The sequence below is a fragment of the Engystomops pustulosus genome, chromosome 9 (genome assembly GCF_040894005.1).
Source record: "Engystomops pustulosus chromosome 9, aEngPut4.maternal, whole genome shotgun sequence".
Lineage (NCBI taxonomy): Eukaryota > Metazoa > Chordata > Amphibia > Anura > Leptodactylidae > Engystomops > Engystomops pustulosus.
Genome location: NC_092419.1, coordinates 111,941,336 through 111,954,426, shown reverse-complemented (window position 1 = coordinate 111,954,426; position 13,091 = coordinate 111,941,336). Strand labels below are relative to the sequence as shown.

At 51.4% G+C, this 13,091-nt stretch overlaps 1 protein-coding gene and 1 long non-coding RNA gene across 5 annotated transcripts in view; one reads left to right on the top strand and one right to left on the bottom strand.

Moving 5' to 3' along the window:
- Positions 1-13,091, bottom strand: part of RXRA (retinoid X receptor alpha) — a 142,414-nt gene that overhangs the window by 35,340 nt on the left and 93,983 nt on the right. For all 4 annotated transcript variants that reach the window (XM_072125785.1, XM_072125783.1, XM_072125782.1 and 1 more), the window contains one exon: positions 4,307-4,560. In XM_072125785.1, the coding sequence (XP_071981886.1) occupies positions 4,307-4,504 (198 nt within the window). In that variant the 5' untranslated portion in view covers positions 4,505-4,560. The remainder of the gene's footprint in view (positions 1-4,306; positions 4,561-13,091) is intronic.
- Positions 4,860-10,702, top strand: LOC140077286 (uncharacterized). The gene is made up of 2 exons (XR_011849751.1): positions 4,860-4,990; positions 8,938-10,702. It is a non-coding gene; the product is annotated as an uncharacterized lncRNA (long non-coding RNA).

The following is a 13,091-nucleotide window of genomic DNA, read 5'->3' as shown; positions in this document are numbered from 1 at the left end:
CTCCGCCCCTTCTCCGGGAGGGCCGCGCCGCCTCCTCCGCCCCTTCTCCGGGAGGGCCGCGCCGCCTCCTCCGCCCCTTCTCCGGGAGGGCCGCGCCGCCTCCTCCGCCCCTTCTCCGGGAGGGCCGCGCCGCCTCCTCCGCCCCTTCTCCGGGAGGGCCGCGCCGCCTCCTCCGCCCCTTCTCCGGGAGGGCCGCGCCGCCTCCTCCGCCCCTTCTCCGGGAGGGCCGCGCCGCCTCCTCCGCCCCTTCTCCGGGAGGGCCGCGCCGCCTCCTCCGCCCCTTCTCCGGGAGGGCCGCGCCGCCTCCTCCGTCCCTGCTCCGGGAGGGCCGCGGCACCTCCTCCGCCCCTTCTCCGGCAGGGCCGCGGCACCTCCTCCGCCCCTTCTCCGGCAGGGCTGCGGCACCTCCTCTGCCCCTGATCCGGCAGGGCTGCGGCGCCTCCTCTGCCCCTGATCCGGCAGGGCTGCGGCGCCTCCTCTGCCCCTTTTTCCGGCAGGGCTGCGCCGCCTCCTCCGCCCCTTCTCCGGGAGGGCCGCGCCGCCTCCTCCGTCCCTGCTCCGGGAGGGCCGCGGCACCTCCTCTGCCCCTTCTCCGGCAGGGCCGCGGCACCTCCTCCGCCCCTTCTCCGGCAGGGCCGCGGCACCTCCTCCGCCCCTTCTCCGGCAGGGCTGCGGCACCTCCTCCGCCCCTTCTCCGGCAGGGCTGCGGCACCTCCTCCGCCCCTTCTCCGGCAGGGCTGCGGCGCCTCCTCTGCCCCTTTTTCCGGCAGGGCTGCGCCGCCTCCTCCGCCCCTTCTCCGGGAGGGCCGCGCCGCCTCCTCCGTCCCTGCTCCGGGAGGGCCGCGGCACCTCCTCTGCCCCTTCTCCGGCAGGGCCGCGGCACCTCCTCCGCCCCTTCTCCGGCAGGGCCGCGGCACCTCCTCCGCCCCTTCTCCGGCAGGGCTGCGGCACCTCCTCCGCCCCTTCTCCGGCAGGGCTGCGGCACCTCCTCCGCCCCTTCTCCGGCAGGGCTGCGGCACCTCCTCTGCCCCTGATCCGGCAGGGCTGCGGCACCTCCTCTGCCCCTGATCCGGCAGGGCTGCGGCACCTCCTCTGCCCCTGATCCGGCAGGGCTGCGGCACCTCCTCTGCCCCTTTTTCCGGCAGGGCTGCGGCACCTCCTCTGCCCCTTTTTCCGGCAGGGCTGCGGCACCTCCTCTGCCCCTTCTCCGGCAGGGCTGCGGCACCTCCTCTGCCCCTGATCCGGCAGGGCTGCGGCACCTCCTCTGCCCCTGATCCGGCAGGGCTGCGGCACCTCCTCTGCCCCTGATCCGGCAGGGCTGCGGCACCTCCTCTGCCCCTGATCCGGCAGGGCTGCGGCACCTCCTCTGCCCCTTCTCCGGCAGGGCTGAGGCACCTCCTCTGCCCCTGATCCGGCAGGGCTGCGGCACCTCCTCTGCCCCTTCTCCGGCAGGGCTGCGGCACCTCCTCTGCCCCTTCTCCGGCAGGGCTGCGGCACCTCCTCTGCCCCTTCTCCGGCAGGGCTGCGGCACCTCCTCTGCCCCTGATCCGGCAGGGCTGCGGCACCTCCTCTGCCCCTTCTCCGGCAGGGCTGCGGCACCTCCTCTGCCCCTGATCCGGCAGGGCTGCGGCACCTCCTCTGCCCCTGATCCGGTAGGGCCGCGGCACCTCCTCTGCCCCTGATCCGGTAGGGCCGCGGCACCTCTTGCTCTTACACAACTTTGTTACACATCAAACAGTATTAATTGCCTAAATTATTTTAAGACTCGACCAGTAAATATTTCCCATAAGTATCATTTTGCCATGAAGCCGGTGTAACGCCCGTGGGCCTAATAACAGGGCCGGATGTTCCCCTCGTCAGGAGATCTCGCAGCTTATAAACTTTTCGCACCCTTGGAAAGAAGAAAAGAAATAAAGGAAAAAGCGGAGATGAGAGGAGAGGGATGTGATACACTCATTGCCTAATCAGCTTGACCAAGAGTCTGGCAGGCGCAGGCAGCAACATCAAAAGCTGCAGCAGCGGGGGAGGGGGGAGGCGCAGCTTTACAGGATCACAGGCTGCACCAAGACTTAAGTGTTTTATCTAATGCTCAGGGAGAGGAGGAAGAAAAGTCAGACAGGTGGGAGGATTGTATCAGAGACGCAGGAATAGGGACTATCAGAGACCAGACATCTGCAGCCACTACTACACATCCCAGGCCCTTATCTCTGCCCCCCATGCTTTACACTGCTGCCCTGTGTAAGCACAGAGTCTTCATGATTATCCCCACTAGATTTGGGACCCTGTACCCATAAACAGGAGGGAAGAGGAGATATATATAGATCTCGGAGACCTTCCAGGTGACTATAAGGACACGGATGCATTATCACTTGTTATGTAAGGATGGATGAACGTCCCCTTCAAGGGCGCGGAGTGTACACGGAGGGACGACAAGCTCTATACATGAGGCACGTGCTATACCCGGGGGGCACATTGCTATCAGGTAACATCAGCCTCCAGATGTGTAAGAGATGAGGGCGTCAGCTCTCTGAAATGTGAGATCAGTGACCGGCCAAGGGGGGATGATAACCACAGGCCCAAGAACAACGCGGTGCCTCAGGTGCTCCAGAAAGTGATGACATCATCCGAGCGAGCAATGTTTACATGTCCCAGTGATACGAGGCGAGAGCGCTCGCTGCTATTACTGCTCCGAGCAGGCGGCCTGCACTCATTTCACACCTCACAAAAATACCATCACATCAACCTGTCAGTCCCACGGGGAGCCGCGATGTATGAGCACACAACGGCCACAGGGGGCGCTGCTCTACAATCTGTGCATCCGAGCTAGAAGTGCTACATGCACCACAGGACTAGGATAGGAGAGGAGGCTGCTCCAGTCACTAGCCCAGCTATTCCACCGGACCCATTGTTCTCTCCGGTCTATGGTACATCCCCCAGCGCCGGCTGGACCCGTCACTGAAGCCCTAAAGGGAAGGAGACATATGGCTGAGAGAACGGCTCTGTCTTATTGACTTGTTCTGTGTAATCACTTAAGAAGGTCTATGGGAGGACGAGCGGCTGAACCGGACATCCTGCACCCACCTTATAAATCAGTTTAGATACACGGACGCCACTTTGAAGTGTGGTGCACGTGGACAAGCCACACAACACTATACAGACCAATGAAAAGACGCCTCGGCACACAAATGGTCTTCTTGTTTGAACTAAAAAGTTCATTAGCAGATTAGCTACCTGCTCATAAACTGTGTGGGCTGGGATGTCTATTAATTGGACCCACCTTATACGTGTCGCCCCATCACTACCAGGCCCTGTCCTGAGTCTAGTGCTTGATATTACATCCTTGCTGTATTGTCTGATCCCGTTACCGCCTGTAGAGGGGGATTAGTCTCCAGCACACAGACCCCCTCTGCCCATGTGCGGAGACTTACAGGCCCCCTCTGCCCGTGCGCGGAGACTTACAGGCCTCTTTTCTCTAGATGAACTGGTTCTCATTATCAGGATGAGACATTAGGAGATTTCACGTCTACCCTGACAATGATACCCTTGTGTATAAACATATCATCCTCACTTCTGGAGAAATCTTATGTGCTTTGCAGCAAGGGGCCACGTGTGGCGCACAGCTCCCGCATTGCTACAACTAAGTCTATAGTATATTGTGGTGGTTCTTCCTGAAGTCCCTCACTGTCCTCCACTATCTGTAGTGATTACCCCTGATCCGGCCTTCCATAATCTTCTCTCTCCTTCCACTCCACAGCTTTTGTGGCCTTGCTAGGATACATCACTACTACTTCTCCATTGATATTAATGCACTACAACTCCAATTCAGTCCATTACTTGGAACCACAAATGCCCCTTGATACAGGACCAGGCACCTGTTCTACAACCCCACATCTTGTTTGGGGGTGGATGTGGCGCTGCCGGGCAGGATGCAGCAGATTACGCTTGTATAAGGTGCCAATGTCTGGGTGACAGGTGGCATCAGCTGCTGGGGCCCTGTGGCTTATTATAGTGTAAGCTCTTTACCTCTGGGAGGCGATTTGGACATTTAGATAATCTTTTTCCTCAGCCCACCCTCCTCTGCTAGGGACTTGGGGGGCAGAAAATGTAAAGCTCATTAACCATTTAACTGGATTTACTTCTGTACCATGTCAGAGGTCAGTGTATACAAAATGTGAACATCTCAATCCTTATGTAGGAGAACAGATTCTATTGTTCTCTGTTATCCACCACATACAGGTGGGAAGAGACAGCTCATAGACTGACAGTATATATACATATCTACTGTGTAATAATTGTGATCACTCACCTGTGGACTGCTGGTGCCAAACCCCATCCCTGCTGAGGACATGGACATTGAGGGGCCCAGGGGTGGGCTGATGACGGAGAAAGGGGGACCCATTCCATTGATGGGAGAGCCGAGAGGTGAGTGGAGCTGGGTGGGGGAGCCCAAAGATGGGCTAATCCCGGAACTGCTGAGGGATGGATGCAGCAGAGGACCGCTCATAGAACCACGGATACTCGCAGAGTTCAGGGATGTGGAATTAACCTGGGTGGAAAAATCTGAGGAGACAAAAAACAAAACCAGACACTAAAATTAATGGATTGAGAGACCAAATAAATCTAAAATCAAAAGAATTACACAGTAAGTGCTCCAAATAACCAAAGCATGGGTAAATGCGTCCGGCCCCTTTAAGAGTTGCGTAAAGGGATTGTCCAGAATTAGGACAGTCTCACAGCTAAATCCAGTACTGCAATTCAGCTGGACTGCAATACTATAGCCAACCTGTGAAAGGGGGTGTGGCTATAAAAGAGGAGGGGCTTAGAATATGAAAGGGTGCTGGCAGAGCTCCTCCCCCTGTGTGTACAGGAGACACAGCCCTGACATGCTGGACTCTGTGTATAAAGTGAGGGATTATACTCCCCCCGGATAACCGAGAGATGACATCACAGCGTCTGCCTCCATGTAACACATCCCACGCGTGTCCTATAGGTAAGGATACATGTTTATTACCCGACCCGATGACTTCATGCCACTTATTGTGCAGGTCCTGACCTCAGGCCACCCGGCAGGTGACAGCTCCCGGCTCCTCCTCTATATACATGTATCTGTATGGTTGTCATAGCTACATTTATAGAACCCAAGTTACAAAGTAACAAAATGTGTTTCTGATTGACGTTCCCACCAAAGTGAAGGAAATGTTCTCCAGACAAATCATTACTGACAGATTATAAAGAGACGTATGGAACAGAAAATCAGGAGGCATAAAGGTCCACAATATGGAAAACAGCAGGAATAAGCGAGAGGTGGGTGCGATGCTGCTCCATAGGTGCAGTACACAGATGTAACAGGGTGCCATGGTGTACACTATGGCAGGGGCGACACATAGGACGCCTGTCATCACACAGGAATATAAATAAGACACAGAGGAAATAGGATATCCACCTATTGTGTAACATTCATCCTACATATACACATAGGCCCCAAGTGACAGCGAAAGTCATTAGGAAGGAAGTAAATGTTGTATTTTCAACCCCGGGAGTCAACGTTTCATTTTCAATGACGACAGAAAACACATAAATTATCGTAAATATCTGATATTACCCGAGTTACATCCTGCATTATACTCCAGAGCTGCACTCACTATTCTGCTGCTGGTGCAGTCACTGTGTACATACATGACCTTACTTATCCTGTACTGATCCTGAGTTACATCCTGTATTATACCCCAGAGCTGCACTCACTATTCTGCTGCTGGTGCAGTCACTGTGTACATACATGACATTACTTATCCTGTACTGATCCTGAGTTACATCCTGTATTATACTCCAGAGCTGCACTCACTATTCTGCTGCTGGTGCAGTCACTGTGTACATACATGACATTACTTATCCTGTACTGATCCTGAGTTACATCCTGTATTATACTCCAGAGCTGCACTCACTATTCTGCTGCTGGTGCAGTCACTGTGTACAAACATGACATTACTTATCCTGTACTGATCCTGAGTTACATCCTGTATTATACTCCAGAGCTGCACTCACTATTCTGCTGCTGGTGCAGTCACTGTGTACATACATGACATTACTTATCCTGTACTGATCCTGAGTTACATCCTGTATTATACTCCAGAGCTGCACTCACTATTCTGCTGCTGGTGCAGTCACTGTGTACATACATGACATTACTTATCCTGTACTGATCCTGAGTTACATCCTGTATTATACTCCAGAGCTGCACTCACTATTCTGCTGCTGGTGCAGTCACTGTGTACATACATGACATTACTTATCCTGTACTGATCCTGAGTTACATCCTGTATTATACTCCAGAGCTGCACTCAATATTCTGCTACTGGTGCAGTCACTGTGTACATACATGACATTACTTATCCTGTACTGATCCTGAGTTACATCCTGTATTATACTCCAGAGCTGCACTCACTATTCTGCTGCTGGTGCAGTCACTGTGTACATACATGACATTACTTATCCTGTACTGATCCTGAGTTACATCCTGTATTATACACCAGAGCTGCACTCACTATTCTGCTGCTGGTGCAGTCACTGTGTACATACATGACATTACTTATCCTGCACTGATCCTGAGTTACATCCTGTATTATACTCCAGAGCTGCACTCACTATTCTGCTGCTGGTGCAGTCACTGTGTACATACATGACATTACTTATCCTGTACTGATCCTGAGTTACATCCTGTATTATACCCCAGAGCTGCACTCACTATTCTGCTGCTGGTGCAGTCACTGTGTACATACATGACATTACTTATCCTGTACTGATCCTGAGTTACATCCTGTATTATACACCAGAGCTGCACTCACTATTCTGCTGCTGGTGCAGTCACTGTGTACATACATGACATTACTTATCCTGTACTGATCCTGAGTTACATCCTGTATTATACCCCAGAGCTGCACTCACTATTCTGCTGCTGGGGCAGTCACTGTGTACATACATGACATTACTTATCCTGTACTGATCCTGAGTTATATCCTGTATTATACTCCAGAGCTGCACTCACTATTCTGCTGCTGGTGCAGTCACTGTGTACATACATGACATTACTTATCCTGTACTGATCCTGAGTTACATCCTGTATTATACCCCAGAGCTGCACTCACTATTCTGCTGCTGGTGCAGTCACTGTACATACATGACATTACTTATCCTGTACTGATCCTGAGTTACATCCTGTATTATACCCCAGAGCTGCACTCACTATTCTGCTGCTGGTGCAGTCACTGTACATACATGACATTACTTATCCTGTACTGATCCTGAGTTACATCCTGTATTATACCCCAGAGCTGCACTCACTATTCTGCTGCTGGTGCAGTCACTGTGTACATACATGACATTACTTATCCTGTACTGATCCTGAGTTACATCCTGTATTATACCCCAGAGCTGCACTCACTATTCTGCTGCTGGTGCAGTCACTGTGTACATACATGACATTACTTATCCTGTACTGATCCTGAGTTACACCCTGTAGCTGTACACATGGTCAGGTGAGGCAGTGACTATACCTGTCTGGTGCACCCCTGGGTTTCCTATAGGACGCTCCATCCCCCTTCTTGTTTGTGATGTACGGTAATAACATTAATTTTACATGATGTTCTCACCACAAGTCGTTACACTAAAGACTAATCCAGTCTGATGGAACAATTTACACGGCATTCATTAATAATGGAGGCTGCAGTCAGCTCTTTCCCATAGATGTGAGATTATTTTAAGCAGGACAGTGAGAATCCCCCCTGCATTATTTGTTCCCCTTGTTTAGAGCGGAGGCAGGGAATTTTCTGAGCATAAATAATGTAACATTGAGTGTCCTGGGCATAGAGACTGGTCACTGCATTTCCAGGATAATTCTGAACCAAACACTGCTGTGGAAAAAGGTCTCGCTCCTGCCAATAAGCTCCATCTTTGGCTGCAGAAGAACTGAGGGTTGAAGGGAGAAGCTCCTAATGAAGCCAGTTGTCTCGCAGCCTGTCATAGGTCAGGAAGAAGGAGGATACTACTGCTCTAGCCAGTTGTCCTGCAGTCTGTCATAGGTCAGGAAGGAGGAGGGATACTGCTGCTCTAGCCAGTTGTCCTGCAGTCTGTCATAGGTCAGGAAGAAGGAGGATACTACTGCTCTAGCCAGTTGTCCTGCAGTCTGTCATAGGTCAGGAAGAAGGAGGAGGGATACTACTGTTCTAGCCAGTTGTCCTGCAGTCTGTCATAGGTCAGGAAGAAGGAGGATACTACTGCTCTAGCCAGTTGTCCTGCAGTCTGTCATAGGTCAGGAAGGAGGAGGATACTACTGCTCTAGCCAGTTGTCTTGCAGTCAGTCATAGGTCAGGAAGAAGGAGGAGGGATACTACTGTTCTAGCCAGTTGTGTTACAGTCTGTCGTAGGTCGGGAAGGAGTGGGGATACTACTGCTCTAGCCAGTTGTGTTGCAGCCAGACAAAAGAAGAGGAAAATAGAGGCGAGAGCCTTTCCTACACTAATAAAAGTAGTTTAAGACTGCAAGGTTTATTTTTACGGTCATGTGCATTTTTCATACCCCTTAAAGATACAAAGATGAGAAGGTTACCGTCTGTGGTTCCCACCACCACTCGGCTCTCACTATCAAACCAGTTCCCTTTCTACGGCATCATGTTGCCAGCAAGGAATTGAGTCATTTCTGACTTTCCAAACTTTGAAGTCTGCCACTTACTCAGCCCCCCTTAGTTACAGCGATGAGGAGGAGGCAGAGAGACGAGCATCATCCTCACACCTACAGAGAGGGAGACAGCCCCGAGTCCGGGGATCCCTGCACTTTGCTTGTGATCATAAGTCGGACGTCACAAAGCATTTCTGATTGCATCCCTGTAGGAGCTAGAGGTGTCTGGTATTGTAATGCCACAGAAGACTGTGTTATCTCTTTCAGAGGCAATTAGGATCCAATCACCAGGGTCCATATGTATCTGCAGTTGAAGAGCGGCTACTGATGATTTCTGGGTATCTGCTACACAACCACTGAACAGACAGCACTGAACGCAGCTTAAAGGATATGTATACTTGTGTTACATCCTCCTCCTGCCTGGTTAATACAATTGTGATAAATCTGCTCCAGGATCTTATGTATACAGCACGATGCATCTCCATGGTAACAGACTACTAATAAACCATGTGCAGTCTGATGCTTTATTACTCCACTTCTTGCTAAGCTTCTACTTCTTAATTCTTATGAGACACGGATCTGCTCAGAGTCTGGATCTAGCCCCTTCGTAGGGGTAGGTTACGACATACAATCCGTGTATTCTGGCCGTAGACGCAGACCCCCTAGTTATTACAATGTTGTAAGCACAGTAACTGGTGCCAGGAAAGTTTGGCCTCTGCCCACCCCCTGCCAGGGGGGCATTGCTTCATGGTACCGGATTGAAGTTGCTTGTTTTTCATTTTTCCAGCAAATGAATTTTCGTGACAATTAGTCATCAGAGAGAAGTAACCGCAGATTTATAAAGGAAGAGAAGTGACGCGAGAGCGGGGCACAAAACAGGAAGCGTGAATGTACCACCAACGTGTGACACAAGGTCTGACGACTAATAGACCAGGCAAAGTTATCACTGACGAGGACAACGAGGACCCAGGTGGTATTAGTCAGAGGCCAGGACCCTCTATCTTACCTGCACCAGGTGCCCTGCCTGTACTGCCCCCATTAGTGCTCCGTGCTTGCACGCCCCCCGCTGCTCGGTGTCAGTAATACAGCGATGATATGACATGGCCGAGGGGTTGTCTGTGCAGCCCCCCGTTAGTGCTCCGTGCTTGCACGCCCCCCCGCTGCTCGGTGTCAGTAATACAGCGATGATATGACATGGCCGAGGGATTGTCTGTGCAGCCCCCCGTTAGTGCTCCGTGCTTGCACGCCCCCCGCTGCTCGCTATTAGTAATACAGCGATGATATGACATGGCCGAGGGGTTGTCTGTGCAGCCCCCCGTTAGTGCTCCGTGCTTGCACGCCCCCCGCTGCTCGGTGTCAGTAATACAGCGATGATATGACATGGCCGAGGGATTGTCTGTGCAGCCCCCCGTTAGTGCTCCGTGCTTGCACGCCCCCCGCTGCTCGCTATTAGTAATACAGCGATGATATGACATGGCCGAGGGATTGTCTGTGCAGCCCCCCGTTAGTGCTCCGTGCTTGCACGCCCCCCCGCTGCTCGGTGTCAGTAATACAGCGATGATATGACATGGCAGAGGGGTTGTCTGTGCAGCCCCCCATTAGTGCCCGTGCTTGCATGCCCCCCGCTGCTCACTATTGGTAATACAGTGATGATATGACATGGCCGAGGGATTGCCTGCGCAGTCTCCTGACTTCCCCCCAGTTGGCGTTGGTCTAGAACGTCAGTCGGGGGTCTCGGCTTACTCCTGGAGAAGGCTCTTGGATGTCCCGCCAGTAGCTCAGCACAATCTTACATTCCCTGGTGAAATACTTTTGGCCGTGTGAAGCTGCACAGGATCCCAGCCGTGTGCATGAAGTCAATCGATAATGAAATATTGCAGAATCGTCTGCGTCTCTTGGAGCGTCGATGTTTGGCGGCTGCAACGCCCCATTGGTCCATGTGTAATCGCTGCCAGGGGGCGCTATAGGTCAGCTGGTTTGGAAACCATTGTTTGTAACCGGAGGAAATCTGTAAGAAATTATCTTCACTTTACGACTTTTACATTATTTATTTTGGATTTGCTACAATTTTCAATAAAGATCCAGGAGAAAGTTTGGGTGTATGAAGGGGAACAACGGTGTCCCCGCAGTGAGTGGCGGTATACAGGCCGTAGCGTTATATCCCCGGAGCACATCCACTTCTATACAATAGATCCTCATCTGCAGATGCTCCCTGTGGTCTCCAGCATTGGTAGAACTACAAGTCACAGGATTCCTTCATCATATGCATTACCTTACATCATATTACTAGGGCTGCATTAGGGATTTAATGGGAACCTGTCAGCAGGTTTTTCCCCACTACTTTACTAGCCCCCTCAGGAAGGGTATGAAATGTTCTTTATAGAAATCCCTCTTTTATGCCAAATCTCACCTGTTTACCCATCTACCCCAAAGGCAAATGTGACTCTTCTCACCTCATTTTCACAAGTGGTTGCAGGTGGACACTTCAGAAGTCTATAGCACCTAGAAACATACTTTTTGTGTCATATTAAAGAGAAGAATCTCATCTTGCAGATCACATCAGGCTGGGATGTGAAATGGATCTTTATCTGCAGCTTGCATTTCCAACAATGTGTTTATCTGCCTGTATCTCTATTTCTGTAGCTCTCCGGTTCTGTTTACTGATATGATCTGAAAGATGAGATCCTTATCTTTAATAAGGAACCAGCAGCATGTTTCTAGGTGCTATAGATAGGTGCTTCTGCAGTGCCAATCCTCCTGCAACCACGAAACTTGACACATCTCACTGTCACATTTGCCTGACAATGGGGGAAGATTATTTTTTATAGGTAAACAGGGGAAGATACACATAAATGAGGGTCATTTCTTACCCTCCCTGAGGGGGCAGTAGTTTAGTGGGGTAAAATCCGGGGACCGGTTCTCTTTAAGTCTTTGTGTCACCGGGTTTTAGTAATGAACCACTTTTATAGGAATTGTGTGACAACTCATGGCCCATTAGAGATCCAATGGATCATTCACGTCTACCCAAAATTATGGTGTAACTTTCCTCATTACATATCAAGCTGCACCCATATAACTGTGTGTGGAGGGGATGGAACAGCAGTGGTCACCCAGCTTTTCCAGGGCTCTGAATGGCCAGTGTAGCATCTGTACTGGCATCTTATTTCTCCGAGGGAACATTTGTGTGTTTATAAGTTTGGATTCTGAGAAAAGAAGAAACAACATCTTCCTCTCAGCGGCACAAAGAACTTGCACTCATTGTCGGCGTTATTGTGGATGTAATGAGGCAGGGTTTCCATGGAGACAGGCGAAAGGTTCCCAGACTCCTGTAGGAATGAGCCCGTCTCGTTCCGGTACAGATATAATTCATAGGAACTCATGTAGAGCCAGGACGACTGCTCCAGATCACCCTGAAAATTAGGTAGGAATAACAATGTATGGAGATCCTGAGTGCGGGGTTGGGGCACAGAAGCTCCAGATCCGGTCACTGCTGGGGTTCAGGCCTGTAATGAGGGATGGAGAGTTCACAGCTGGGAATGTGGCTCTAGAAAGCCGCCCCGGGGCGAGGAGTTAGGGGTCGTGATAAATAAGCTGTTGGGTAAACAGAGAAGGGGCAGGACGAGGCCCAGACCTCCTAACCCCACTTTCTGCACAGCCCTGTGCACACTCTCCATGAAAACAGATCAGTTACTGTCAAAGGTCGGACACCAGAGAGATGTGAAGTGGTAGCAGGACGCAAGCCATGTGCAGGAGGCCACCATCAGCTGGGACGTGTCTTCTCCAGGTCACCACTGCATGACGAAGCCTTGGGCTCTGTTCACATCTGCACAGTATCTTTCTTTTCTCCATTAGGTTTCATTCGCTCCAAGACAAGAGATGGATGATATTACCCAAAGTGAATTTGGGGATTGCATCGTCTGGCGAGACCCTCATAAATATGTAGTACCCGGGGTAATGGCTGCTATGAATCACCGGAGGGGTCAGATGTGAGATTTACTGTAACGCTGCAAGGATCTGCACCAATTACACAAATTACTCCAAACCTCTAACCACAGAAAGCCTCCAGTGTCTCCGAGGAGAGGGCATCACCGTCCGCAGCAGGTCCAGCTTTTATCATCACTGCAGTGTAAAGCATGGGGGACGGTACCGCAGACCGTTCTAGTCTGATTCTAGGCAAGCAATAAATAAAGCCGCTATATCCTCAGGTGCTGGATACACAATGAATATATATATAATGCAGGATCCTCGGGAGAGTCATGTGGATACCTGCAGCAGAGGTGCTCCCCTAATCCGGAGAATCTGCATTAAATCCTGAACATGTGTACAGACTCCTAGCTGTGTGATGTGGATACGGCAGTCCTACAGCACACAGCCACTAGGGGCGCTCTAATGTTATGAATGCCAGGAAGCAAAGTGACAGC